This window comes from Schistocerca americana, chromosome 3 (genome assembly GCF_021461395.2).
Source record: "Schistocerca americana isolate TAMUIC-IGC-003095 chromosome 3, iqSchAmer2.1, whole genome shotgun sequence".
Taxonomy (NCBI): domain Eukaryota; kingdom Metazoa; phylum Arthropoda; class Insecta; order Orthoptera; family Acrididae; genus Schistocerca; species Schistocerca americana.
The window spans coordinates 616,641,919-616,667,093 of record NC_060121.1 but is presented as its reverse complement, the minus strand read 5'-3'; the positions used below and the strand labels follow the sequence as shown (position 1 = coordinate 616,667,093).

Sequence of the window (25,175 nt, the reverse complement as noted above, 5' to 3'; positions counted from 1 at the left end):
CCTAAGGACATCACACACATCCATGCCCGAGGTAGGATTCGAACCTGCGACCGTAGCGATCGCGCGGTTCCAGACTGAAGTGCCTAGAACCGCTCGGCCACTAAGGCCGGCTAAGTCCCATAGTGCTCAGAGCCATTTGAACAATTTGAACCTCAAAAGACTTCTAGAACATTTCGGGATCCAAAACAAATTTAATCTGTAAAACTACGTGAGATTAAGTCGAAATTATTCCTGTTTGCAGGTAGAACTGGACGGGCGCGACATGAAGACGCTGAACGTGGGCTGGCTGCGGTCGCAGATCGGCGTGGTGGGCCAGGAGCCGGTGCTCTTTCACGCAACTATCGCCGAGAACATCCGCTACGGGCGAGAGGGCTGTTCCATGCAAGAAATCGAGGAGGTGGCGAAAGTAGCCAATGCACACGGTTTCATATCGAAACTGCCACAGGTAAATCTTTCTGTTTCATTCTAGATATTTTACGACTACGTGCCCAAGCCCTACGTACCTTGTTTAGCGGCTGCTGTTTTCTCTCTACCCGCACTGCCAGCTACAAGAGGCACCCTGTAATGTTTATTATTTAACAGGTTGGGAAGACACTCATAGTCTAAGATCCAAGTTTATCTGACAAGCGCCGGCCGTTGTGGCCAAGCGGTTCTAGGCTCTTCAGTCCGGAACCGTGCGCCTGCTACGGTAGCAGGTTCGAATCCTGCCTCGGGCATGGATGTGTGTGATGTCCTTAGGTTAGTTAGGTTTAAGTAGTTCTACGTTCTAGGGTACTGATGACCTCAGATGTTAAGTCCCATAGTGCTCAGAGCCATACCTGACAAGATCCAAATAAATTTTGATTATCAAACACTTTAAATTTTGGGCCTGCACTGTTCCCATTTAATATATCAAATAATCGATCTAATCATTCATCGACACTTCAGTCACGTAGTCCTTTGGAGGGCCAGGTGCCGAAAAGTTGATCACTCAGTGCAAATGCCTAGAGAACAACCACATGAAATCCATTGCTCATACAGGCTGTTTTATGTTCAGACGAGTGATATAATTCCTGCAATTGGTACTGATCCGTTCTAGTGACGTAATCAGTTATTACCACGAGCATACGCGCTACCGATCGCGACACCACTGTTTCATGATTTTGCGGTACGATATTCCGACGATAAGTATCTAAGCTCGTGATATTTGGCCAAACTGATTGTAACTCTCTCACACACTTTTAAGTTCTTCAAAATGGTTCAAATGGCTCTGAGCACTATGGGGCTCAACGTCTGACGTCATTAGTCCCCTAGAACTTAGAACTAGTTAAACCTAACTAACCTAAGAACATCACACACATCCATGCCCGAGGCAGGATTCGAACCTGGGACCGTAGCAGTGGCGCGATTCCAGACTGCAGCGCCTAGAACCGCACGGCCAATTCGGCCGGCTTTTAAGTTGTCATAGATAATTGTTCCACACAAGCTACTTCTCCCGTAACCAACCCGACGCGGTTTATTTATTTTATTTATTTAGACGTCTGGTTCCGTACGACCAAATTGAGGAGCAAATATCCAAGATCATGGAACGTGCCATTACATGACATTAAAACACAAAAGTAATGACCGATAAAAAATAAAACGTTTGTGAACCCAGAAAAAGTCAATCCATAAGTTTAAGTAAACGCAGTCAACAATACAACATAAGAATCAGGTTGATTTTTCAAGGAGCTTCTCAGCAGAATAGGAGAGACCCATGAGGAAACTCTTCAGTTTGGATTTGAAAGCGCGTGGATTACTGCTAAGATTTTTGTGATAATGGCTGCAGCAGTTTACTGCACACTTTTCTGCGCAATGGTTAAGGAAGTGCGATCCCAATGCATATTGGGCTTCTGCCGACTATTAACTGAGTGAAAGCTGAGTTGATTGTTGTTCTCGCGACTGTTTAGGAATTTTCATTCTCAAATAAATCACTCATACTGAAACGTGAACACCGATAAGAAATACACAACTTCCGTGGAAATGATTTTGATTATTTCGACATAGTAACCGTACACTGCGTTCTGTAGCCGCGGCACTGGCATTGCATGACTCACCCACCACAGAAGCGCTCCCCGGAGAGGCGACGATAGATATTTCCGCGAGGTACTCTGCAGTATTTTCAAACACTAGTTTCAAAGTTCTTTCTTAAAGTGATTTCGACCAGGAGCCCAATGTGCGGCCGTGGCGAAGGTAACATACATTCACACTCATTCATATTCGAAAACAGATTCAGCATATACGTGTCCTTGTGATATGCCTGCAATCTCACGAATATCAAGAATCGGAATATGGCAGGCTTCTGTCATGAAGGCATGAATTTTATTGATATTTACTTCACAGTAATAATTAACATCGGATATGCCCCAAGGAAGTGTAACAGTACCTCTGATTTTCACGGTAAGCATAAAGGAACTGACACGCAGGATGGGCAGCTCCATTAGGTTGTTCGCTGGCGATGCTATTGTCTGTGGGAAAATATCACCGTTAAACGATCGTAAGGAAATGTAGACAGGCCTGGAAAAAAATCTACTAGTTGTAACGAATACCAGCTGACTTTAAATGTGGATGAATATAACATAGTGCCTATAACAAATAGAAAAACCCGACAGTATAATATTAGTGGTGATCATCTCGAGCATGACGTATGGTATAAGGGGCATTCAAATGAAACCCGGTCACTAATGTAAAGTAACGGTAACAATTTTACTCGTATTAACTCCAAAATGCAGTTATACGCAGTACACATACCCAAAAACAGTCTCCGAAACTGCTGGTATATTTATGCCATTGCAACATTTGAGGGTCGATTCCATCCTTGAAGAAGCTAGTAGTCTGCTGTCGGATCCAGGCTTAGACCAGTCACACACTTCGTCGTCCGTTGCGAATCGATGTCGGTGAATAGCTTGTTTTAGAGGTCCAAACACATTAAAGTCACACGGTGAAAGGTCGAAAGGTCGGGACTGTACGGTAGATGTTCCAGCGTTTCCCACCGAAACTGCTGCAATGTCGTCTTCACCGCATTGGCCGTGTGTGGGCGGGCATTACCATGCAGGAGGATAACGCCACTGGACAAATTGGACAACATGCTTCAACGTTTCTACTTGATGGCTCGTCTAAAATTCTGTTAAGTGGCTTGATAACGCTGGGCATTCCTTCTAAACCTAAAATGCCAAATTATCTTCCGGGTTGTGTTTTACCCCTTAAAAGTGAAATTGTGCACAAATAAAAAAATACTTATTCCACTATTTTGTCCCCTCTTCACACCTGCCAAGTTTAATCAAGCTCGTTTATTCACACTTGGGAATATTCGCTTACGAGTCACAGTCCACACAACAAAGTGTATTGTTTTCGTACTGTACAATCCTCTACACGTGTTTCTACGGAAGTGACGCTGATTTCTTAAGCGACTTAGAAAATCGTGCGTTGCTTGTGTATGAATTCGAACAAATCCGTTGCAACAATTTTATTATCAGCATCAAACCTTCTTAATCACTTGAAAGTTCAAGAAGTGCAATAGCCGAGTAAGTGGCTGAGGTTGCTAAAGTACCTTCTACGCTGGCACTGTAATCAGAGGTTGTCGGTTCGAATCCTTAAGTGGGAATAAATTTACATCAACAGTATTTGGGCAGCGAGAGGTGAATAAAGGGTTGCGCCAAATCTCACATCAGCATACTTTCCTCCAAGGCCCTGGATTAAAACCCAAGACTGTCGTCAGTGTCCCGTAAATTGAGGGCATGTGACTATATTGATGATAGTCGTCCAGTAGATAAAGCCGTTAAGCTCGGTAACCCCTTTGCTGCTACTGTGCAAGACAAGGCTTATATCAATGAATAATTCTCCTATTGTAATAGCACTGTCTGGAAAAATATCTTCGTGCATTTGTTTATCTGTATACTGTCCCTCGATTCTATTACCGTGCTATAAAGCATTGCTATTTGACAATGGTTAGTCAACTGTCAGCAGATAAAACACTGAACAAAGTAAGAGCCTACGGAATATCAGACTAGCTGTGTGGCTGGATTGAAGAGTTTTTAGCAAACAGAACACAGCATGTTGTTCTCAATGGAGAGACGTCTACAGACGTTAAAGTAACCTCTTGCGTGCCACAGGGGAGTGCTATGGGACCATTGCTTTTTACAATATATATAAATGACCTAGTAGATAGTGTCGGAAGTTCCATGCGGCTTTTTACGGATGATACTGTAGTATACAGAGAAGTTGCAGCATTAGAAAACTGCAGCGAAATGCAGGATGATCTGCAGCGGATAGGCACTTGGTGCAGGGAGTGGCAACGGACCCTTAACATAGACAAATGTAATGCATTGCGAATACATAGAAAGAAGGATCATTTATTGTATGATTATATGATAGCGGAACAAACACTGGTAGCAGTTACTTCTGTAAAATATCTGGGAGTATGCGTACGGAACGATTTGAAGTGGAATGATCATATAAAATTAATTGTTGGTAAGGTGGGTGCCAGGTTGAGATTCATTGGGAGAGTCCATCAACAAAGGAGGTGGCTTGCAAAACACTCGTTCGACCTATACTTGAGTATTGCTCATCAGTGTGGGATCCGTACCAGGTCGGGTTGACAGAGGAGACAGAGAAGATCCAAAGAAGAGCGGCACGTTTCGTCACAGGGTTATCTGTTGAGCGTGATAGCGCTACGGAGATGTTTAGCAAACTCAAGTGGCAGACTCTGCAAGAGAGGCGCTCTGCATCGCGGTGTAGCTTGCTGTCCAGGTTTCGAGAGGGTGCCTTTCTGGATGAGGTATCGAATATATTGCTTCCCCCTACTTACACCTCCCGAGGAGATCACGAATGTAAAATTAGAGAGATTCGTGCGTACACGGAGGTTTTCCGGCAGTCGTTCTTCCCGCGAACCATACGCGACTGGAACAGGAAAGGGAGGTAATGCAGTGGCACGTAAAGTGCCCTCCGTCACACACCGTCGGGTGGCTTGAGGAGTATAAATGTAGATGTAGAACAAATAATAATAATTTTTTTTTGCTAACCAGCTACCAGTGTCTTTATTATACCGTCACATGGTTATTCAAGTTAGCTGCTTCTTTAGTGCCTGCACAAAAGTCAGTCTGGTATGGACAAAACTCAGTTACTCCAGTACACACAGAAGTTAACTGGCTATCCGGCATTGGTTCTTCATTTAAATGCATAAATTGTATATATACATATAACCACACATACAGTCAAACAAACAACAAATAAATCACAAAAACGTGTTATGAAAAATTAACTAATGGCACAGGTATATCATCAGATGTGGATGTAGTGGAAATCAAAATTAAAGTATGTGTTTAGCGTTAATTGTAAGCAGTGAATTCTGATTACTTTTGAAACTGCTTAATTATGATACCACAATGTAAACATGTTTTTGTTTTGTTTAACACATTCTGAATTCCAAAGTCCAGCAAAAACGTTACTTTTGATTTCTTTTCGTCCACTATTAAATTGACCATAAATTACAAAATCTTATTTTAGTATTCCTCTAAACGAATTTAACAATCCTTATAAAATGGTTTAGAAAAGGTTTGCAACTGACACAATTATACGTTTTTACTGTGTCAGAACAAATACATCGACTTACTAAATCCCCAGTGTTTTGAACTGAAAACAATCTTTCGTTAAGAAAGCACTTTATTTCGGTAAAATACTTCCTCTTGTATACTGTTGTTGTGTAATTTAACTGTTGTAACCGTCTATAATGGTTGTATATAACTTACAACGATGAGCTTTCGCAGACTGCATTCTGCGAATCTTTAGTGTCCATTGATTTGTTAATCGTACTTAATACTTTTCTGACATTACCAGCTGCGCTTAGACTGTGCGTGACATCTGGTCCTCTCCCGGCGTGGCGGATCGTCCACGCTGAGTACAGATGGGTGCCTTCATTGTCCAATACGAAGTAATTTCCTTGAAATTTTGAACGTCCGAAATCTTGCCCTGGAGGGTCGTCCGTTCACATTTCGACGTAAATAAAAGAAATAATTCTAAATGAGGTTTCTGGTTAGGATTTTACGAGATATTCTAGAGAAAACACCATCTTGCAGTAATAAAGAGCACATTTTCTATTATATTTATTTGTTAGAAGGCGTGAACAGTTATTTAGAATCTCACTTCAAATAAAATTCGTGCTATGATTTTCCTGTTATAAAAGTTCTACGTTTGTCTCAAGCTCAAGTCTTCATGTGATGTTTTGATCTTTCCAAGGAAAAGCTTCTTTACAGACCACAGTCCATACACGCAACTCCTCCCTCACTAACCAGATTATTAATTCTTCACGGTAATTGTTTCTTTACAATTCTTCCACTCTTGGGACTTAATTCACCGTTCATCAGTCACTAAACTTCATGCAGACGATAATTGAAAATTACTGAACTATCTTCGACTCTTCTCTTCTTGCTCGTGGAGTTTCAGCGGTAAATACCTCTGTCTCCTCTACAACTTTTCTGTTCGCTTCTCTGCCATCCTTCTATACATTAACAGTCATTGAATACTTTAAGTAAACGATATAAAGTTCATGAAACAGCTCTAACGCATTGACATAGCGCAACGCCACATCAGCCTGTATCACTCTATTGAATATCTAAAATCCAACTCCACTTCATCCTATACAGTTAAAGTCATTTGTCAACACTTTCGTCCACACTTCAAAGTCCAAATAGCGCTTCACGACATTTTTTTCTCAAAAAATTTCATGAATCGTCCACCCAAGTGTATTTCCATTCCACCTATCACCTACATCGTCCTCCATCGCACTTAAAAGCACAGACTGCATTTATTCCTAAGTGGGTATAGCGCAGTGAGTCTACTTACAATACTTCTTACGTCCTACAATTGCATATATTAGAAAATATGTTCATAAAGAATTCATAGTTGTGTGAAAAGAGGAATATACCAACGAGTGTGAAAAGAATTTGCAATAAAACAGAAACAAATAGCCCAGAGAAAAGCATCTAACCAGAGCAGATAAGTAACTAACGAAATACGTTACAGGCTGTGTGCCGACTTTGGGTTCCATCGTCATTCGTCCCTCCACGCTTCAACAAGAAAAATGCGACACTATTGTTCCATGTGCCCACTTCACTCATCCGTATTTACGTTCATCTAAGATGCAAATCTCATATTTGACGAAGAAATGGTGCCATTGTGAAAAACGGAAGAAATCCTTTTCAATTAAGCGACTAAATATATCCTTGGGGTCGCCAGTCAAAGGTGCAATACGATCTCACTTAATGAGAAAATAACAATATCCACGCACATCTACACACCATTATTTCCAAGCGATTATTCCGGGGCTAGGAACCCGAACCCATGTGCAGGATGCCCTACTAATGGCTTCAAGAAGCAACAAAACTTTTATTTCGTTCATGTAAACAGTGACCTAATTTGAGAATTTAAAATGCTGACATACTCTACAAGTATACTCGTAAGCTCATACGAAAGGTTCAACATAGTACGACAAGCATTACAGCTGCAAACTGTGCATGTCTCTTCAGGCAGCGTGACTCACCGCACGCAAATACGCAGAATGTATTCATCCAGAATTTGTGAATAAGAGAAAGCTTTATGTAACTTTTTCTTGCTGACACCACCCAGAAAATTATGAAAGGAAAAAACTATTTTCGCTGTCCATGCTGTAAAACTGCCGCAACAGTCCTGACGTCTTAATTCATTTCTTCTTTATTACTAACCGTACTCGCAACACATTTTTCACATGTCCACAAACAACACTGAGTGTAATTGTAAATTATATCATTCTATGACACATGGTTCAGGAGATACGTCATAAGCATTGACGTGCGTGAAAATCTAGCTTTTGCTTGGAACAGAGAGTAAATTACCCAGAGTATTCTCATGCAGTATTTGATAATGACAGTACTAGGCGACTTGTATTCAACCTTAAACATAATTTCAAATCTTTTCTAAACTTTTTTGCACTTAGGTGCTCAACATCAAGTATGTAGCAGATTAACTCATTTGTAAGGCAATCAGAAGCTTGAAGCCATTTTTACATGCGAGTTCGATTCTTTATAAAGTCTGGGGGTTACTGTATATCTGTATCAAATGGTTCAAATGGCTCTGAGCACTATGGGACTCAACTGCTGAGGTCATTAGTCCCCTAGAACTTAGAACTAGTTAAACCCAACTAACCTAAGGACAGCACAAACATCCATGCCCGAGGCAGGATTCGAACCTGCGACCGTAGCGGTCTTGCGGTTCCAGACTGCAGCGCCTTTAACCGCACGGCCACTTCGGCCGGCTATATCTGTATCCCGCAAAACACTATGAAGTGCATGGTGTGGGGTATTTCCCATTGTACCGTTTATTAAGGCTTCTTCCCATTCCACTCGTGTAAAGCAGTCGGTAAGAATGGTTGCTTAAATGCCTTTGTGACCACCGTAATTAGTTTTATGCTGTCACTGCTGTTTCTTCGGGAGTGACGCACAGAGGACTGTTGTAACTTCCTAGATTCCTCACGAATATTATTCAAAGCAAGTTGCCAATATTCACAACACTCTGAAACCACATCATCGTCTGTAACATGAACAACATGGGCAGTGATGCTCTCATCCTGTGGAAGCTGATATCGTTATCACTATGGGTAGTTCGACAACTCAAATCGTTCTTACTGGTAGTAAACTTTATGGTCTCTCTTTGCTGCAGCTTTGAGGCAATGTATCTCCTGTCTTGTGACGCCGCTGTTAACCTGAGTCTCACTTCTGATGTAACCTTTGACTTGAGATTCACTTCTGAAGTAACACTGTGTGTCACGTCCTTCTTTATTGTACCCAATCGTACACTTTCTGCCATCTCTTGTGCAGGGCTACGACACGCTGGTGGGTGAGCGTGGGGTCCAGCTGTCGGGCGGCCAGAAGCAGCGCATCGCCATCGCCAGGGCGCTGGTGCGCCGCCCCAAGATCCTGCTGCTGGACGAGGCCACCTCTGCTCTGGACACCAGCAGCGAGGCGAAGGTGCAGGCCGCGCTGGACAAGGTGAGTGCAACCTATCAAGACGAGCTGCTGGCTTGTTCCAGTCTGACACTTACGTCAAGGATTTGTTGCCTCAATTTAGAGCATTTCCGTAACTAACGTATACCCCAATTGTCGTCTAGTGCTCCTACAGCTGATGGTTCTGCTGACAAACGTCACTTGCATTCTTCCAAAAAGTAATCGACTCAGTTCTAGAATAGACGATAATTTTTTTCAGCTTTCATGAAAACCAAGACAGTATTACCTCACCCTCGCACTACAAGTTAACTAATGATAATGCACAATGTAGCAATTTGTGCCCCAACGTCCAAAACTGGAGCGAAATGTAGCACTTTGGACATTGTATACATATAAATTTTAAACATTGTTACTGGCTGAAGTCCAGCAACCGTGCGTTAACTTAATTACAGAATGTACATATAGCGACCTCGGCTGCATAAAATTGTTGTCAAATTGACCATGTTTTCGACAGCACTAAGGCGGTCTTCATCAGAATAAAAATTACATAGGATTACCTACAAAATATAGTGACATGGCTCAAAAATACAATATACTTAATAGGATTACTTCCATAAAATGTAAAAACAGTGTACTTACATGTAATCTTCACACAAGTGAAACTACATGTGAGCAAACATGCTGAAATCTGTCACTGCATCAATATCACAGCAGCAGGCCCTAGAGTGACTGACGCTCCTTCTTCAGTGCCACCCCATCTAGGCTGCGTCACTAGCTACGGCTGCTGCTCTTCCTTCCTTGCAGACGGGTGGTTCAGTAGTTCTGCTGCTGTGACTAAGCTTCAGGGAAGGTTTGGATCATTCTTCTCATGCTGGTCCATTCGAGGTTCAGAAGAGATGGAGAAATGTATACGAACTGATAGAGATTTGGATGGATTATGGTTTTAGGACGTGTTCCCCTAAGGATGTGGAGGTGAGGCAGAACAAGAGCTCGTACAGGGCAGGGTCGCCACTCCCTGAGATGATCCAGCTTCCATCTGTATCGTCAGAGGGAGCCACCTACTACCGTAGGCGTTGCATTACATCTCCATAATTCTCATACGAATATTGTGGTAGCCTAGAGGCGTCGTTCGTGTGAAACCATCAAGAACTAAACATTCTCTGCCAACTGAGAATAAAAAACTTGCAACACGTTCAGCTTGGTTCTTACTTAAGTGTACTACAGGCTGAATAGTTCTTCAACGTAGATATTTTGCCGTTTGCTGAGAAAACATCAGAAGTGGTAACACTGTAATCATTACTAGTAGATGACTTTCGTCGTTCTTTAAATATTAAAACTCTGAATAAAGTCTTGCTAAAGGATGATGTTATAACCAGGAATAACACAATAACCTCTTCAGTCTGGTTTATTAAATCACAAATCACTTTTTAAAAATTATGTTAGCCAAGCGCCTACCCAAGCTCACACTCAGAAGTAATGCAAAATTAAAGTTGGTTATACCAATGTCCGAATGTGCATGGTGGGGTGCACGTCCCGTAATTATTCCCAAGTCCAGTCAAGTTCAGTCTCTCCAAGTGAAGTCGCAAGATTTTCCGCCGAGCAGCCAGGTAACCTCGAGTGGTGCGGCGAGTCATCCACAAGCAGCTGGAACAAGGCGTACTGCACTTCCCGATGAGAGCTGTCGTTTGCGGCGGCGGCCGGGTTTATATAAGGCTTGCTAGTTAATGGAGCCGTCGGCTGGGGTCGCTGTTTTCCAGGGAAAACCAATCGCAATGTTTCCTGGCGTAGCCAATTGCTGTGTGCTGACAACGCGCCCGCGCGAAGGCGGCCAGCGATGGTAGCCGCGAGCCGCCCGGAGAAGTGCGGCCAGCGATGTATTTCTCGGCCACGTAAGGGAGCGTGCGTGTGAAGACGGCCAGCGAAGGAAGCAGCGGACCGCCCAGAGAAGTGCGGCCAGCGATTTATTTGGCGGCCGCGTACTGGAGCGCGTTGTTCGGTGTTTGGTAGAAGTGGTGTATACCACAGATGACTTATTCGAGATATTACTGTCAGCGTTTTTTCGTTTGGTTTTCTCCACTCATTGTTGAGCCTACTTTTTCTTTCATGACGTATTCTTTCCTTTCACAGGAGACTTTCTCGACTTGAAAGTTCATGTTATTCGTAGCTTATGAACTCTCCCTCTCACATATTGCAATCAGTCTTGTATTGTTATATACTCGTTTGTGTTCCAATGAGTTGATGACAGTGCCAGTGCGGCGCTCTTAAGAGAAATATTTTCAAAGCCTGTAACGATCAAAGGCTGTGTGACCTACTCATAATGTTTTCATTATAATCACCGGAACGCTCCAAAAATGTCAATTCTGTCTGGTGAATGTGCTTTCTAGTTTTCAGTATGTTTAAGACAGGAAAACAAAAATAACTGTTGAGCTGCATATTTGAACATCGGCTGTTTAATTGAAAACCTTAGGCATCACTCACTTTCGGTCTTAGGCCATCATCAACGAATTTATATCCAGAGGTACAAACACAGATAAATGTAGTATACGGAAATATGTCATATCATCTAGATTGTTTATTTTCAAAATAAACAGTTTTGCTTTCGAAATAAACAATGTAACTGACGTGACAGTCGCATGTGATGCAGTTCTTCAAACATAGTCGTCACGTCATGGTAACGGATGATTAATATAATTAGAATTTAAATGAATAGTAGGTGACAATTTGTACCGTAAACCAGCCTAAAATTTCAGTTTTTTCCTAATGCCTTTAAGACATCAGGCATAATTCAAAAACTTTTGTGCATCAGGTACGCTTTTTCCAAACCTACAGAATGTTCCTAAACCAACAATCCCTACATATTACTTATTTTTCCTGTATTAACTTATTTTAAGATTAATTTATCTTGGTGTCATGTTAGACATGTTGAGTCACTTGATCGTAATACTTTTTCCAAGTGGTTTACTGAAAAATAGTAAGGTTTGAACATTAGGTTTGAAATTTCTTATTATAGGTGCGTCTATGTGTTAGAAAGTTATAAAATCAGTGACATTTTCCCTTAAAAGTCTATTGAACAGCATAAAAAGCAACAAGTAAGAAAACACGCATATTCCTCGGAAATGATGTAGGGAAATGTCGTAGGGAACACATTGAAAAATAATCTTAACGTATGTTTTTAAGTCGAAATGTAGTGTATTGCACCACACAAAAAATATTTACAGAAACACTGATAAAATTTGCAAGCACTCGAGCACTTGTTTGTTGTGTCCCAAACTGACTGTAAATAGGACTCCCTTTTCAAGTGTCTTCCTACTAGTAGAACTGAATATCCTTTAATCCTGGCGGTTTCCAAGCTTCGTTGGTGGGCTTCATACATTTGACTAGGGCACCAACATATTCGGTCTGGAGAACCTGTCCTGGGTGAATATTGTCATTCCAATTTATACAAAGTCTCGTACATTCAGGTCTGCTTTGTCAAATGGAGCCGACAAAATCTCCTGTCGCTTTCAACAAAACTTAATGGCCTGTCATCTACACATCCTTTGTCGCTGTTGTTCAGAGAAATATCACTATTTTCTTTAGACTGCGGGCTAAAGATGTCATCCTCGTCATCTGAATTAGACTCACTCAACACTCTCTTTTGTTTTTTCTTCTATCTTCTTTATAAAGTTCAGAACACTTAGATTTATTTTTGTTATTAGATGTTTTGGCAGCCTCTTAAGAATCTCAACCTTATCAGTAGGATATATTCTCAAATTCTGAGTAATATTCGGTTCCATTTCTGTCAACACAGTTTTTAACAAAATCAGGAATTGATCTTTGGGTAACACACCAAGTTGTTTGCCCGCATTACTCTCTTACTATCTCCCAAGAACATCGCTCCATTTAATTTTTAGAGGTCTAAAATAAGTAGTGTTTAAATGCTGAGTCAAATGGCCAGAGTTTGGAAGCAAGCAAAAAAAAAAAAAAAAAAAAGAACATTGTTTCCTTCACAATTGATTACATTGAGACTTAAATGAGAACTCAGATTATCTCCTAGCATAACCTTCTTTTCATCTTGTTTTCTTATGAAAGGCAGCGGGTAACGTTAACCATTCTTCAGAAAGAATTAAATCCATCCACCGATGTTTGCTACGATAGTATCGTGCACCCAGCGGACCATTTTCCGTCCAAGTATTCGATAGGTGTTCAGCCTAGCAAACAACATACAGTGGGAGTGCGGTTCTAGCAGAATTCCACAAAACATGACACTTACACTGGATTCTGTAGAACCTCTCCTTACAGGGTCATCACTCATATTTGCTTCATCGAAATTAAAGATTTTTTGTGGGGGAACGTCTTTAAGGACATGCTTAAGGTTTTCGATAAAGTCAACTATGACTTTTTCATCTATGGCAGATGTTGTTCCTTTTATGTTACTTGCAAAGCTAACTGACAAATTTAGATGTCTTTTTAGAACATTCTTAAACCAATCTCTTCCCAGAACATTGTTCTTGAAACATGTTACAATTCTTTCTTGCCTGGCTAAACAAGATTTTATAATGAACGTTAAGTCTAGCTCACTACATGGAAATCCAGAAGCACATATTTTATTGAGATGACTTGCAAAAGCCTTCTCTTCTTCTGTAGTAAACATTTTTGGGTGTCCTGGACTCTTCATGTGTTAATTCTTAAGCTTTCTGTTGATTGTAGCTCTACTAATCTTGAAATGAATCTCAGCTTATCATTGGGTTATTTGTTTACTCCTTACAGAATTCAAACTTTTTTTTTCTATTTTCTGTCTCAGTAGTCAACGCATTTCCTGCTGCGAGGATGCCTCCAGTAATTGGTAGGAATCTTCTTCGGATATGTGAAAAACATACTTGTACTGTAGATCCACTCATTTACATTTACTATACTGCAAAACCCTTTAATAAACTATGTTTAACAAACAGCATTGCAGCTTAGCAAACACACGTTTCTCGATTCCTACTTCAGCCCACAGTCATACACTATTTGAACGCTAGAAATATGGTTCAAGACTACTTGAGCCCAACTTACAAGAGAAAAATATTGGGCTCAAGGTAGCCACATTTACAGGTTATGTTCACAAGTTTTTAGACAAATCTTTCAAAGTCAGTTATGTTATAAAATACGTTAAACTAACAGTGTATAATATTGAAGAAGTTACGATATTTGAAAAATAAATAGCTTACCAAGACTTTGTGCCCTTTGAAGTCGCGTGTACAGACGAAAGTTTGCGGAGTATTCGTTACAATAAATTTTCAGTTCGACAGTTGAACCAGAACAGCGCCTTTGTTGGCCTGTATATGAACTACAAAATCTTTTCTCGCTACAGACAATGCTGTCACCTATCGTAAAGTCATAGTACTGCCACTCCCGTGCTTTGGTGTTACCTCACATAAGAGAGTAAATCTTTTTTTCGTTTTGGGCTCAAGTTACCCCTCAGGTTTCAGATGGATGAGTTAAACATACTTATTTTTAAGCACTTTATTTTTTAACCAATTTTATTTTATGAAGACCATTAATATTACGTTGATGTTATGACTGTGATACACTTCATATCATATTATGAAGAGGTTTAGTGAAGGTGTTTGACCAACTCTTCAGTGTTCGTACTATGATAGTAATTCAGTCTCTGGTCTTCTCATTTAGTTTATACACTGTACTGTAAACTGATGTCACTACTGAGTGTACCCATAAATATCCTGTGCAGAAGTTACTATACTGGAATTCATTACATATTATATTACCGGAACTTTATCCATTGCTATACTACCTGAAATGTATCCCCTGTCAAATATAACAAGAGCTGTATATACTTGAACGGTATTTAATCTTGTAAGTATCGTAAATTCTTATCATCATTCTGTGTACTACATTTATCTATGTTTGTGCCTTTGGATAGATATCCTTTGATGATGGTCTAATGACTTAAGCCTGTTAACGCTTCATGTTGTCAATAAAATATCTGATGGTCAAATATGCATTTCATTACTTACTTGACAACTGTTAACAAACAAGTAACAAAAGGGACAAATAATTTGACTGTTATTTTGCAATTGGTGCAACTGGTATTACTAATAACTATGGTCTAGCCCATAAATCCATTTACAGAAATGGGACTAAAGCTCAGTGGCGTACACTTTTGGTATTTCGACCCTTGGCAGCCACGTCAATGGGATGCAAGCCGTGTTCACTTCCAAGCCTCCTCAAGGAACACATCCGCTAGTATTCTTCCTAGTGGTACTATAGCAGAATCTTGGCAACAGTGCAGAGTGTTTGGAAACTATGTGACCAACAAGTTATTTCTTGATTAGCACAGAGCTATCCTGCTAAATTTACTTGACTTCTCATGACTTTTCCACTAAGTAGTCTTTGTGATTTTTATCTAACGTATGACACACAGTTATCAACGTATGGTTTTTAGTCCAGGTAAGTTGTTTCACACGGAAATTGCAACTAATGTTGTCTTTTAAAGTGTGAGTTATCTGTCCTAGCCACCACTGGGACAGTGAGGGAGAGACAAATATTGCTGCTCATCGCTAGCTCAGAGGTGACGAGGTCGCCTGTAACATGAAAGCTGTTTTGGCTCGTGGTTCCAGTTTTGCTGAAGGCTAGATTTTTAGCTGTTCGCATGGAAAATCAATAAGAAAATCTTAAGAAAACTTCTCCCTTAGAGTTCATCTCGCTATTGACAGTCCCACTAATGCACAAGCGAAAAACGTATCTCCCTGTTCAAATGACAGTGATCCTTTCCAATTCTGTCAACATAATTTTTTGTAACTGTGAATACATAGTTTTATTTATGAAATTCCGCATTTTCGTTCTGCTGTATGACACAATACAGCAAGTAAACATAGACAGTTTCGAACTTAAGAGTTTGTAATATCTTACTAATTCATGCCGATATAGGCGTACTCGTATTACAGATATTTATGTTTTATTAAAACATTCTTTCGTCCTAATATTATCATGGTAAGTTGTGTTTCAGTTGTGTTAGGACAGTGCATATTTTAATTGAGTCTTCCATTAGTTTATTGATGACAACAGCATGCTTCAGATGGAGACTAACCATCAACAACATATTCCTTCACATTATTCAACTTAGTCTGACAATGCTCAGGTAGTTTACCAACTCCGAGCCTGTAGAAACCTACTGACTCTGAGTTAACGATGTCGTCAAACCTGTTCTGAACTGCATTTTCGTCCGCAATGGGATTTTCTTGAAGGTTTTTCGGTAAAGAGCGAGAAAGGTAATTTTTTAAGTCGGTAAGATCAGAAGAATTCGTTCGTGAAGGATGATTTTCCAAACACACTCCACCAGCTGCTTGAGCAGTGTAACCACTAGAGAAGAAGACAACACTTCAGAGACTTCCCATCTACAATACTGCCAAATCGTGCATACATCTGGACTTACAGTTCTGAGGGGCTGAGTGAACGATTCGTCTTAGTTTCTGCGGTGGCCGGCCTGCGGTCAGGTTTTACCCTTAAGACTGTACATCTAGTATACAACAGGTTTACTTGAATGAAACATGTCGACTCGGTTTCAAAAAGACAAGCCTTGGCATTTTCAAATGTTTCAAAAGCTTTGAACCGAATTTATGACAGCGAATTACTGGAGGTAGACGCAGGACACTATTGGACTACAGGCATCAAAATGAATGCTTATTTGGTACCTCTAGTCTAACGTATCACATTCCATCCAGTTTCTCTTGGTAGACAGGACAACATTGTTGGTTCAAATGGTTCAAATGGCTCTGAGCGCTATGGGACTTAACATCTCAGACCATCAGTCCCCTAGAACTTAGAACTACTTAAACCTAACTAACCTAAGGACATCACACACATCCATGCCCGAGGCAGGATTCGAACCTGCGACCGTAGCGGTCGCGCGATTCCAGACTGAAGCGCTTAGAACCGCTCGGCCACCAGCGGCCGGCCAACATTGTTGAAATAAAATTATTTCTACCAATCGTGCGGATCTTTATTGTCCTGGAATGACAAAAATTTTCACCATTTCAGCACAGTCTTCGAAATTATAGCCTTCTTAAGTTGCGTGTGAGATGCAATTGTACTTTTGTTCAGCTCTTGCGTACATTCCATCTAACAGAAAAACCGGGTTGCACATTTTCCGTACTTCAGCCTTTTAATATGATAATTAACCAATACTTAAAATACATTGACATCTATAAAAACGTATTAAGCTAGATGAAATGGCGATGTGCTTTCTCTTGACACTGTAGCGTGCTGTCGGCTTCTGGCCCCATTTGTTACATATGAGATTCAGAAGCATTTGGACATGGAGGGCAATTAACGTGAGGAAGAAAGTGGAAAGAGTATGAAGAAGAGTCAACAGATGGTTTATCGATGACCAGAGGTGGGTAGGTTTGCAGTTATACAGGCAAATTTTGCATTGGAGCCTTCATCTGGAGTAGAAGAGGTATAATAGGTGCGAGTTATAGGGTGGGTGGATTTCAGAAATTACTGTATGCTCTGTGGGACGGTTGAAATTACGCTGATAAGGAACGTGGAATGTTTGGAGATATAAATGAAAGTGGGACGTTCTGATAGGCAATTTTTCCCAGGAATGTGGAGTTCTACAGGTTTCAGATACAGTTTAAGGAGGACATTTTTGACATATTCATACATCGACTATAGCAGATCATAAGTACCGCCGTTCTGGCCACAGACGGGGAAGTAGGACCAGCTAACCGCCATGTTATCATTCTATACCAATGACGTCATTTGGGTGCGTATGGAGGGTTGGGAATCAGCACACCACACTCCCGGTCGTTGTCAGTTTAGAAGCCATGTTGCCGCTGGTACAGTACTCAACTTGAGCGCACTTCTCATGTCAGTGCAGAAATAATTGGTCACAAGCTGTTCAAGAAAGACTTTATACTGACGTGTTTCGGGCACTCTCCACGTTGTGAATGGCAAACAAAAACAGCAAGGAAATTTCTGTTCAACATTCTGAAGATGAAGAGCACCCAAAACGCGATTTTATTTTTTTTTTTATTTATTTGTTTATTTTTTATTTTTTTTACAAGAAAATACCAGTTCATTTCAGCGAACAAGCGAATGTTTAGCATTGACGTTAGAAGTTCTCTCAATTCTACTTCATAGTCTCATGCCTTCTGCGTGACTTCACGTTGCAACTACTGCTGGATCAGCTAACTCTTCAATTGGCATCATAAGGCTAAGTGCAACCCAGTCCAGCCCTTCCACCAAGGAGTAGTCCCTGACTGTACCAGGAATGGGACACCGATCCCCTGCACAACATTCATTCACGCCGAACACTGAGATAAGGAGACGACCATACAGAACATCGTGTTGAATATTTGTTCAGCGCTGAGTACGCGTAGCTCGTTCTGTTCCCCTTCGATGCTAAACACGGTACAGTCCTGCTATCACCACCAGGATGAAACTTCACTTGGTCCCGCTATACAGACTTGTTCTTTCAATATCGTCTTGTAAGTGTTTCATGCAGGTGATTCAGCTGCCCTGCTGATGTCGTTTTATGCAGCCCGCAATATTACATTTGGCATTAAAAGATCACGTGTGTGATTTTCATATTCCCTGGCTCACTAAGCGGAAGCTATTAGTCCCAGAAAAAACACGAACGGCAGCTTTTTTGTAGGAAATTTAATGTCGTTAAATTTTGTTCCCGAGAGGCCTTAGTTTTCGAGTTATTCAAGAAACATGCACAATAGTGACTTTCAAACGCACCGCCGTTCTCACACTCAACCCCCATCGGTCAGAATTTCTTTTATATTGTTCACGGCACTCCCTCCTGTTATTGTCCAAAAATTTGCGACTGCACGAATTATTTCCCACACTCATTCTTTTTAGGTCTTCCCTGACTGGCCTTATTATGCCACCGGCTTAGTCGAGCACTTGGAAATTGTAAAACTGACGATTGTTTAAATTTTATCTAACGATTTTGTCAATTTTAACAGCATAAAATAAACAATTAGGTCACTGTATTCGTCAGGCCTTTTGATTACGAAGTTCTGTGATTGTAAGAATTAAGTTTGGATCGAATTGTCAACGTGATTAATTTTAGCGTAACGTTAGAAAAAGTCGGTTCATTCATTACCATCACGGGCATGTTTAAATTGATGTTAAGTAAGTATCCGTACGTTGGTGGCGCAATGACCCAATCAATGGAAACTAAAAAAGGTCGAACATCGGGAATAGTTCGTGTAGTCGGAAATTTTTGTTCAGTGGTAGAAGGAAGTGCCGCGAACAACATACTAGAAACCGTGACGGTGAGCAATGCAGGTGCATTTGGAGCTTACTTTTGTACATTTGTCTTGAAAAACTCGAAAACAGTGGCCTCCAGCTTAAACGTATTCTGATATAGAATTTAACTGCATTACACTTTCTACAAAAAGGTCATGTTCATTTTTGTCTGTAGGACTAATAGTTTGTACGTAGTGAGCGAGAGAACATGGAAAATCTCGCGCTTGGTTATTGAACGCCACCTATAAAATTGCGGATTGCATAAAACGATATCCGTAGGGGCAGCTGACTCATCCTTTATAATGATTTTTGTTCAAATTATTTTAGTTGTTCAAACTGACGGCGACAAATTTTCTACGCTTGTCATTACCAATAAAAACAGTAACAAAAATTTTAGTTTTGTATATGTTGATTCTAGGCCTTGTTATTTAATGGCTTTTTTTACGATCACTACAAAATCAAAAGTAATCGAATAGCTTTGTAAGTTGATATAAAATATAAAACAGAACTAAGTAAAGGTACGTTAGTTATGTTAATAACCTAGACATTACTGACGCAGGCTAGTATGGGTCGAACAACGATCATCGTAGCGCATCGGCTGTCGACGATACGCAACGCGGACAGGATCCTGGTGGTGTCTGGGGGCGCCGTGGTCGAGGAGGGCAGCCACGACCAGCTGATGGCTCTCAAGAGTCACTACCACGCACTCGTCACCACACAGCTCTCAGCCGCCAACGCGGACGGAAAGGTGAAAGGTGAGCACGCCTACACGACTGGTTCCATACGCTAAAACTACTGCCCAAGTTGCTGATCAAACGGTGGCGACATTTTCCTAATATTCTTTTTCTGGCCCGAACTCCATTGCCGGTTTCATGTCGACACTTTCCTCGTAGCAACACCTACAATATTCCTGCCAAACTCACTCAGCAGATACATGTCTGCTACGTCACACCACATACCCTTACAACGCACTTTCCTTCCCCACGTCTTCATACATTCTGCCTATGGAAGCTGATTTCTACCTAGGACTCACATAGCAAAAGACTAATATCGCAATCACACCTCCAGTTATTAAGTTGGCACCTGAGATGGCGTCGTTTCTGCTTTGCACGTTGCATTTCCGGCTGCTGTGGGTTTATTTATCGGATTTCATTTTTTATTTGTGTTTCACTGTCGCTGTCTGAGTTTACATATCGTCATTTTGTCGTTTGGAGATAGTGAGTCGAGCTGTGGGCGCTAGGGAATGGAGTGCCACGTGGAGAAATTGGAAGATTTCCGACATATGCTTCTGTGTCATTAATTGGAGGTGTAACAGAAGCAGAGGCTGTATGGGGATGTCATTGGACACAGCTCGGCAAGAAAATGGTTTTCTCGTTTTAAGGAGGATCGTTTTCACATTAGTGACTCTCCACCTCCAGGAAGACCTTCGGGGTTTGATGAAGATCGTTTAAAAGTGTTAATCCACAACGCTCCACCTCAGTACTCAAGAACCGCCAAATGTGATGAGTTGTGATCAGACCACCATCGTCCAACGTTTGCATGCGAGGAGGAAGGTTCAAACATTGTGTGTGTGGGTACCGCTTGCTCTAACCAAAAAAATACAAAAATCAGACGGTGGCTATACGTGCATCTCTCCTTGCTATCAGTATGCGTCCAGCATATGAAAACAGATGTGCTGTTGTGTACCGCATTTTTACCAGCATCTGTGAGCAATATGTATGTGGACCTGGGCTCTTGGACAAGGTCCTCTGTGTTTTTAAATATTTTAGCGATGACAAACGTTTATACTGCGCTAACTATATCTACTTGACATCTTGTGCATGAGATTCAGCGTAAAATGAACACGTTTTACTATTAAAAAAAGTTTAAGACCTGCAGATGACAGCTAAGAGTGTTGAAACCGGTTGTCTTGAATAAAAAAATGTTTTGTGCGATGTTGGCTTTTGAATGGTTTTTAACATGTTGTCAGCATCCTCTTGGTTTCTTCATAAGTGTCAGAAATCACAGGATTACCACCTTGGCACCCCTTTTAAGCAGCCACGCAGTGGACATCGCCGGCCGCTGTGACCGAGCGGTTCTGGGCGCTTCAGTCCGGAACGGCGCTGCTGCTACGGTCTCAGGTTCGAATCCTGCCTCGGGCATGGATGTGTGTGATGTCCTTAGGTTAGTTAGGTTTAAGTAGTTCTAAGTCTATGGGATTGAGGACCTCAGATGTTAAGTCCTATAGTGCTTAGAGCCATTTGAACCATTTTTTGACATCGTGGGATCTTGATCAGTAGGTTGCTGGAGCTGTTCCGGACTGTGCCGAAGTTTCGACATCTCCAGAAAACGTCTCAAGTTTTATTTTTATAGTCGTCAGTCTAACACTAGATGGTGGTCTTAGCAGGTTGTTTATCATCGATGGTAGAGTGAGTCATGCAATTCATCACTTTCTCTTCTATTGCCCGTGACATGCGTCACGTTCTTATCAGAGTTTTCTCTGCAGACATAGTGAGGTGACTGTCTGCGCGGGCCTAAGTAGTATGCAGTTTGATAAACGAAGAACATATGGCAACACCAGCCATAAATAATAGCGAGCAGCTACAATGACAGTGTAAAGTACAATAATTATTGAATCAGCTACTGCTGCAAATGGCAATAAGATACGTGTGGCGTGATAATTCCGTTAGACTTACCTATGTATGCAGGCGACCGTCGACGAGGTTGTTGGCTAGCGTGGCAAATCTCTAAAGTGAGCCCTCGCGGAAGCCGCGCGAAGTGCATTCAAAAATCGTGGTGTCACAGGCCCGCAGCAGCAGTCCTGGAATCGTCCCGGGTTTCGACACCAATTTTTATGCCGTTAATGACAGCAGCAAGCAGCGATTTGTAGTGTAACCAAAGTCTAAGCTGTTCGTTCACAAATCACATAACATTCATAACAAAAGAGCTTTCAACAAGTCATATCTTAGGAAACAGCATTACCAGTGTCAGATATAAATGTCTTAACGACTTCAGTTTTCAACAGCAAAATTCTTAATACGTAGCAGTGCCTCCTAGAATAACCCCTTTCAGACTCAAAATACACTTTCTAATACATTTGAATTATAGTACAGACTAAAGTATTATACCGCTGACAGTCATCATGGAGAGTGAATGAATTGGACCTGGAGGGGGGGCAGGGGGAGGGTGGGAAGTCGACCATTCAGAATTGGTTCAACTCGACAAACACCAGCCAGTACACACAGAAATACCCATGAATATCCAATATTCTCCCCCGATTTAATCTACAAGCAGAGGTCAAAAGAGCTTGTATTCTGCGGCAGTAGTACAAGCTTCTTAATAACATCATATTCCAGCGCTAAGTCATCGACCCAGTGTAGCTGGAATTGGGGTGAAGGAAGAGAGAAAGTACTTAACGCCATGCTTGAGATAACAATCATTAGCACTGATTGACTGTTCCGTCGGTTCTTGGTAGAATATTTCCTACACTCTGAATGAAAACACACACATCACTGGTTTAATATTCTACAATATTTGTTATTTATTTCACAAACCGGTTTTCGGCTATTATTCCATCATCAGGTACTAAGATATGATTATGGTCTGAAGTGTAATCTTGGAAACTACTTTAAACGGAAAACAGTTGGATACTTTGCAATACTTACATCTAAGACATCAGATAAGAGACAATTTTTTCTTTCTTTATTCACTTAGCACAAGCACACATTGTCTTAAACCTATGGAGCCAGAAACATAAAAACGTAGTTTAGGATTCGTTTAGTTCACTACACTGAGTTCTTCAACGAGTTGATTTGTTTGAACTTTAAAATGCTGTATGAACCCTAGAATACTACATAAAATTCGAACCTTTCCATACATATACCTCAGTCGATTCAACTACCAGACCTAGGTTTGGTCAAAAAAATGATTAAAAGCGACGCAACGGTAGAATTATAAACCCTTTATAGCGGGAAAGTTAAAGAAAAATGAATCTCAGGGTTTAAATGGTCTTTCTATTGCAACAAATCAGAAAAACTCTCACTGCGTAGTTTACAAACAAAAGGGCGTCTATGTGTACTTTACACCCACCGGAAACGCAATGGAATAAGTACCGAAAGGAAAAGTGCATCAATACTTGCACGACAATTTGAGTGATCGCGTGCCAGGAGCATTGAATACAAACAATAGAAGAAGAAAAGTACTAGATCAATTTATCTAATGAATCAAAAGCAATTTGACAAAAAATGTGGAAACACAGGATGTACGTATATCTAACGAAATAATCAGAATAGTTGATAAGAAAACGAATACATCTGAAAAGATACAAAAAAATCACAGCTGCCCTTGATTAAAGAATATGTCTACAAATCGCAAATGGCCTTTTGATTATAAATGTTGCGTTGAGGAACTGTGCGAAATCGACAGATGTAAACACACTCTGGGAGAAAGATAACTCATACCCATGATGTGAATTCCTTCAGGCTTCATGAACGTTGCAGATGGCAAATGTTGCAAACAGCCTTGCGATGTTCCATACACACAGTTGCATCAACGTTACACAGTGTCTTTTCGTCATTTTTCTCAGATTATAGCTGCAGTCTCCACAAATGCGGCGTTTTTTAGGCTGAGAGGGCTGAGTATCTGATGTGGCTCCTTGAGCTGGGTTGGGAATCGCTGGAGGTGGAGTTCCTCTTCCGTTAGTTTCGGAAACCGTTCAAAGACGTTTGTAGCTTTCTATTCTCTGCTTCACGTGCCGATGTCGCCCTGCAATATCTTTTCTTGCAATGAGCCATTCCTTAGACAAAGCATGTGCAAGGGAGAACATGAAATCCAACTGAGGCGGATTCCTTTCGCCTCACTGCACTTCATGGGCTCTGTGGAAGTTGTGTATATAAATGATGTAGGCATTTATCATGGCGATATTTATCACACAACAAAAATAACAGAGAGGCCACAGCTTGGTTTTTCTAATGACATTTGCAGCGTGGCACATATGGTCAAGTGTATCAATGCCATATTTCGTCTCATTGTGCTGGAGCATATGGTTGTCCAGATGTATGCGGCCATCATAACGAGCGGATGAAAGGATGCATATGAGCTTATTGGAAACTGCCGTTAGATCGTCATCGTAAATGAAGAAGGATGTACCTGTAAACCGGTTTTCAAAATTTATATTGACGAATTCAGCAGGAAGTTCTCTCGTATTCAACGGAACTGGCTCCAGGGCGGTGAGTTTGTGGCCAGATTTCAGCTTCTTAAAATGCGGAACAGACGTGAACCAATTGTCCAAGGTTACATATCGAATCGATCCTTTGATAAAATGAACAAGTATTTGCAAACAAATCTGCCGCAGGTATTCCAGCCGTAGTCGTATCCTTCTCCAAATATGGCTCTTTGTGTATCATGCCTTTTGTAAAAAAAGTGTCTCTAAGCACTATGCGACTTAACATCTGAGGTCATCAGTCCCCTAGACTTGGAACTACTTGAACCTAACCAACCTAAGGACATCACACACATCTATGCCCGAGGCAGGATTCGAACCTGCGACCGTAGCAGAAGCGCGGTTCTGGACTGAAGCGCCTAGAACCACTCGGTCACAACGGCCGGCATGTATTTTGTTCCATTGTCACACATCATTATGGTTTTCATTCCATATTTGGTGGGTTTGTTGGGAATTTACGACTTTAATGCGACCCGACCGCGGAATCCAAGTAGTTGCTCGTCAGCAGTGTCGTAGGCAGATTTGTGTTGCTGAGAGTTCTCTTGCAACATCTCTCAAACCTTTTTCATTGGAGCCAGCTTATCGTTGTGATCCCGTGAGGTTTTGATGTCAAATCGAGGACAGTTTATGATAAAACTGAATCGAGCTCGGGAAGTTATAGCCAAAAAATCAGCACTGCATCTAGTCCTATTGAAAAGAATACGCGTTGGATGATAATTCGTCTTCAGGCAAAGTTG

At 41.2% G+C, this 25,175-nt stretch overlaps 1 protein-coding gene across 1 annotated transcript in view; it reads left to right on the top strand.

Moving 5' to 3' along the window:
* Positions 1 to 25,175, top strand: part of LOC124606683 (ATP-dependent translocase ABCB1-like) — a 222,293-nt gene that overhangs the window by 118,021 nt on the left and 79,097 nt on the right. The window contains exons 11-13 of the mRNA XM_047138698.1: positions 242 to 445; positions 8,868 to 9,038; positions 19,798 to 19,993. Coding sequence (XP_046994654.1) covers positions 242 to 445; positions 8,868 to 9,038; positions 19,798 to 19,993 — 571 coding nt within the window. The remainder of the gene's footprint in view (positions 1 to 241; positions 446 to 8,867; positions 9,039 to 19,797; positions 19,994 to 25,175) is intronic.